This window comes from Castanea sativa, chromosome 6 (assembly GCF_040712315.1).
Source record: "Castanea sativa cultivar Marrone di Chiusa Pesio chromosome 6, ASM4071231v1".
Classification (NCBI taxonomy): Eukaryota; Viridiplantae; Streptophyta; class Magnoliopsida; order Fagales; family Fagaceae; genus Castanea; species Castanea sativa.
Window position 1 is genome coordinate 36877236 of NC_134018.1, and position 3370 is coordinate 36880605.

General features: G+C 35.1%; 1 protein-coding gene across 1 annotated transcript; it reads right to left on the reverse strand.

Moving 5' to 3' along the window:
- Positions 1-2331: 2331 nt before the first annotated feature.
- Positions 2332-3370, reverse strand: LOC142638619 (uncharacterized). Its single transcript, XM_075812666.1, has 2 exons — positions 3118-3370; positions 2332-2726 (listed from the first exon to the last, which is right to left on the reverse strand). The coding sequence occupies exons 1-2, from the start codon at positions 3367-3369 to the stop codon at positions 2604-2606; spliced, it is 375 nt and encodes a 124-aa protein (XP_075668781.1). The 5' UTR covers position 3370; the 3' UTR covers positions 2332-2603.

The window sequence follows — 3370 nt, forward strand, 5'->3', positions numbered from 1 at the left end:
ATTCAATGATGTAGTAGTAGTTTTTTCCCCAGAAATTTCTTATCTCTCTGGTGACTTACCTCTCACTGAAGCTTATCCTCCCAAGCGTGATTGTCCACTGCCCAGTACTTAATGGATGGTCGGACTTTAGGCTTCCACTCTATTGGCCGAGGAGGGATTGCTCCTTGGCCCAGTAAGCTACTCGCATTTACTAATACGTGTTTTTCTTTGAGCTCTTCGAAGTCCTCGGATACGGCCCACAACCCAATATCCTTATTTGGGCCCTTCATTCCTACAATAGATTTATGTAAATTGTACTTGGGTGCTCATCTACCTATTAAAATTAATTTCATTATTCATGAGTGTAAATTTGAAATAAATAAATCCTTACAGATAAATAAAAAATAATGAATATGTTATTGTTTTATGGATTCTTTTACCGTAAAACTATCACTTGGTAAACACATGAATGGTTTTTTATTTTTAATATTGGTCTTAAACAGTATGGGTGATGCTGATGCACCTCCTTGGTGTTAATTTTGTTTCCCTTGAAATTAAATCAAGGCTCCACAACTAGTTCGAATGGGTGAAGCTGGTGCACCTTCTTTACCAACAAAATGGTGTTATCTAATTTCACATACCTTGGCAAACTAATTCTTATCTGATTTTGAGGAAAAGTTAGATGTGTGGTCATTTGGAAAGATAAATGCTGTCCCTGTGTAGCACTATGTGTGCCACTCCATTTCCATTTCCATTTTCCACTAACTTTACAAACTTTTAATCCTCCCATCCAAAAGGAAAAATTAAATTATAAAAGAAAAGCACAGCTCGTTAGCAAAGCAAATACTATTCATCAATCACACCTTGCAATAGTGCAGGAAAGTGCTTGGTGTTAATATAGAAAAGCACAGCTCGTTGGCTAAAAGTATGAAAAGGATGTGAGAAAAAATTGGCCACCGAAAGAAACAAACAAAAAAATGAAAAAAAAAATCAACAACACAATCGCACAGAAAGGTAAGCACAGAAAGTGTAACACTAAGTTTGTGACATCAATTTTTATGGGGCCATATCGCATTATTGTAGGAATAGATTAGATGGGTAGTGTGTAGAAAGTAGAATAATAAAGCAAAGCATGTGAAGTGTGAAAGGTTAGTTGCACACTTGAACAAGTGGGGGGATGTGCTCCGAGTCCCGACCGTTTTCAATCAAAATATTAACAGAATGGTTGACAATGCTTTTCAGAATGAGGCATTAAATTGCGCCCATGAGTCATAATTGATGATTTATATGATGTTTGTCTGAATAAAAGTGTTTTGGCATGCATCATGGAAGTTTCAATATCGAAACCTTTGAGATTTTTAATGCTCGTCTAATCATCACAAGGAATTAGAGGATTTCCAGGACTCCTATATTTTGAGTGCACAAGGAATTGGAGATTCTACATTCTACTATCATTGAAACAAGAAAAACCTCCCCCCCCCCCCCCCCCCCAACTATTCAAAGAGAGAGCTCTAGTCATGAAGAACTCAGGCCTTACAAATTCTAGGCTAGTGCGGAATAGCACCTCTTTTAGAATAGCACCTCAAGTAATTTTAATACTTAAATGTATTGTGAAGTCAATGCGATGGTGCATAATAGAGTAAGAACTTGAAATTAGACTACACCATAATCAAATTGGAATAACAGTTCTTGTAGTGTCAATATCTGTGATTCGAACCTCACTTTTTCCTTTCCCTATTATCTACCTATTAAAAAATTAAAAAAAATTAAAAAAAAAGGGTTGTTGCCTTGTTGGATTAGAAAAAGAACATTTGGGATCATCTCCAACTGAGTTTAAGAATGGAGACCAATCAAATTCCAAAAACAACAAGCTTATCAGTATAATAATCAGATCAGGCAGTTTAATTTTAGAGAACTAGAATTGTCTTCTGGGGCTTCATTGAGGATGAGGTCCTGAGGTTGTTATGGATTGTTCATAGCACTTACCTTTTGCCAATTTTGGAGCAGTCCAATCCCTCCCAAATTCCCAATTCATAGCAATTCCCCTAATTCTCTAGTTGCTTGTTGACACGTATGAGTCATTTTTCACGTGAAACATAAAATTAAAAACGTCATCATTCACGTCTCAATATTAAAATGAGACTAAGAAATTGTTTTTTTGGAACAATCTCATTGCATGCCGTCATAGATGGTTGTCTTTTGTGTACTATTTTTTTTTTCTATTTTCTATTGCACATAACATAGACTGCTAAAGGTATCACTTTGACAACCTTTATTGGCAATTGAATGTTGAAAATTACTCTCCTTTAAAAGTAAAACAAAAACATATCACCACGATATAAAGAAGAGAAAGGCTTAAATATATAATTTATTAGAGAGACAGAGAGAGAGAAAGAGAGAGGTTTGTACAATAACAAGCATAGATCTGACCAGTAAAAAAAAAAAACTACCACAACACCTGAAATATTACAGTTCCTTCATTTCTCAACTTAAAATCTGATCTACCAAAAAAGTTGAAATTTCTTCAGAATTGCCTTTTTAAAAAAATAATAAAAGACAAATATCAAATATGGATAGAGGTCATGGCTCTTGAGCACAGAATCCTGAAAGCTTGATGATGAACCTTATCTGTGAGCAGTGACCAGCGTTTCAATGAATCTTAGACCATCAAACCTCGGCGCAAATTTTTCAGTCGAAGATGACCTTAGATGTGAAGAGCTTGCTTGATTTTTGCTCAATTCAGCCTCCTGAAAAATCATAACATCAATTAAAAAAGTTAGCCTTGAAAGTTGAAATTAGGATTAGAAAAAAACAGAGACAGAAAGAAAACGTTAACACCAAAATTAATCAATTACCAAATCTTCGAAAACTTAAAGAGAGAGAGGGAGAGACATGAATTGAAAAAAGGAGAAAGCTAGAAGAAAGGAAGAAAGGAAATAAAAAATTTGGGACTTTTAGGCTATGGCCTTTTCAAATTGGTTTCTTGAAATACAAGTCAAAAATTATTTTCTAGGAAACCAAACAGGGTAGAACACCAAAAAGAAGGGTGAAAAAAGCAAAATTGGAGAAACCCAATTGAAAAATGAATGAGAAAGATAAAAAGGAAAACAACCCAGAAACAAATTTAAGGTTAATTACCTGTTGAGTAGTATTACAGACAGAGCTTGGGGAAGAAGCAGAGATGGTAGCAGAAGCTGCGGCAACTGAGGCAGCAAAGAATCCTGGTTTCTTCATTTTTTTTTTTTTTTTTTTTTGGCTTGGAGATGGAATAGTAAACTCTAGTTCTGTAGAGAAGAGTCTGATTGGAAGAGAAAGTGAGAGAGAATAAGTTGGGAAGTTGAAGTGTTTTTTTTTTTTGCTGGTTGAAGTTGAAGGTCGTTGACAGCACATA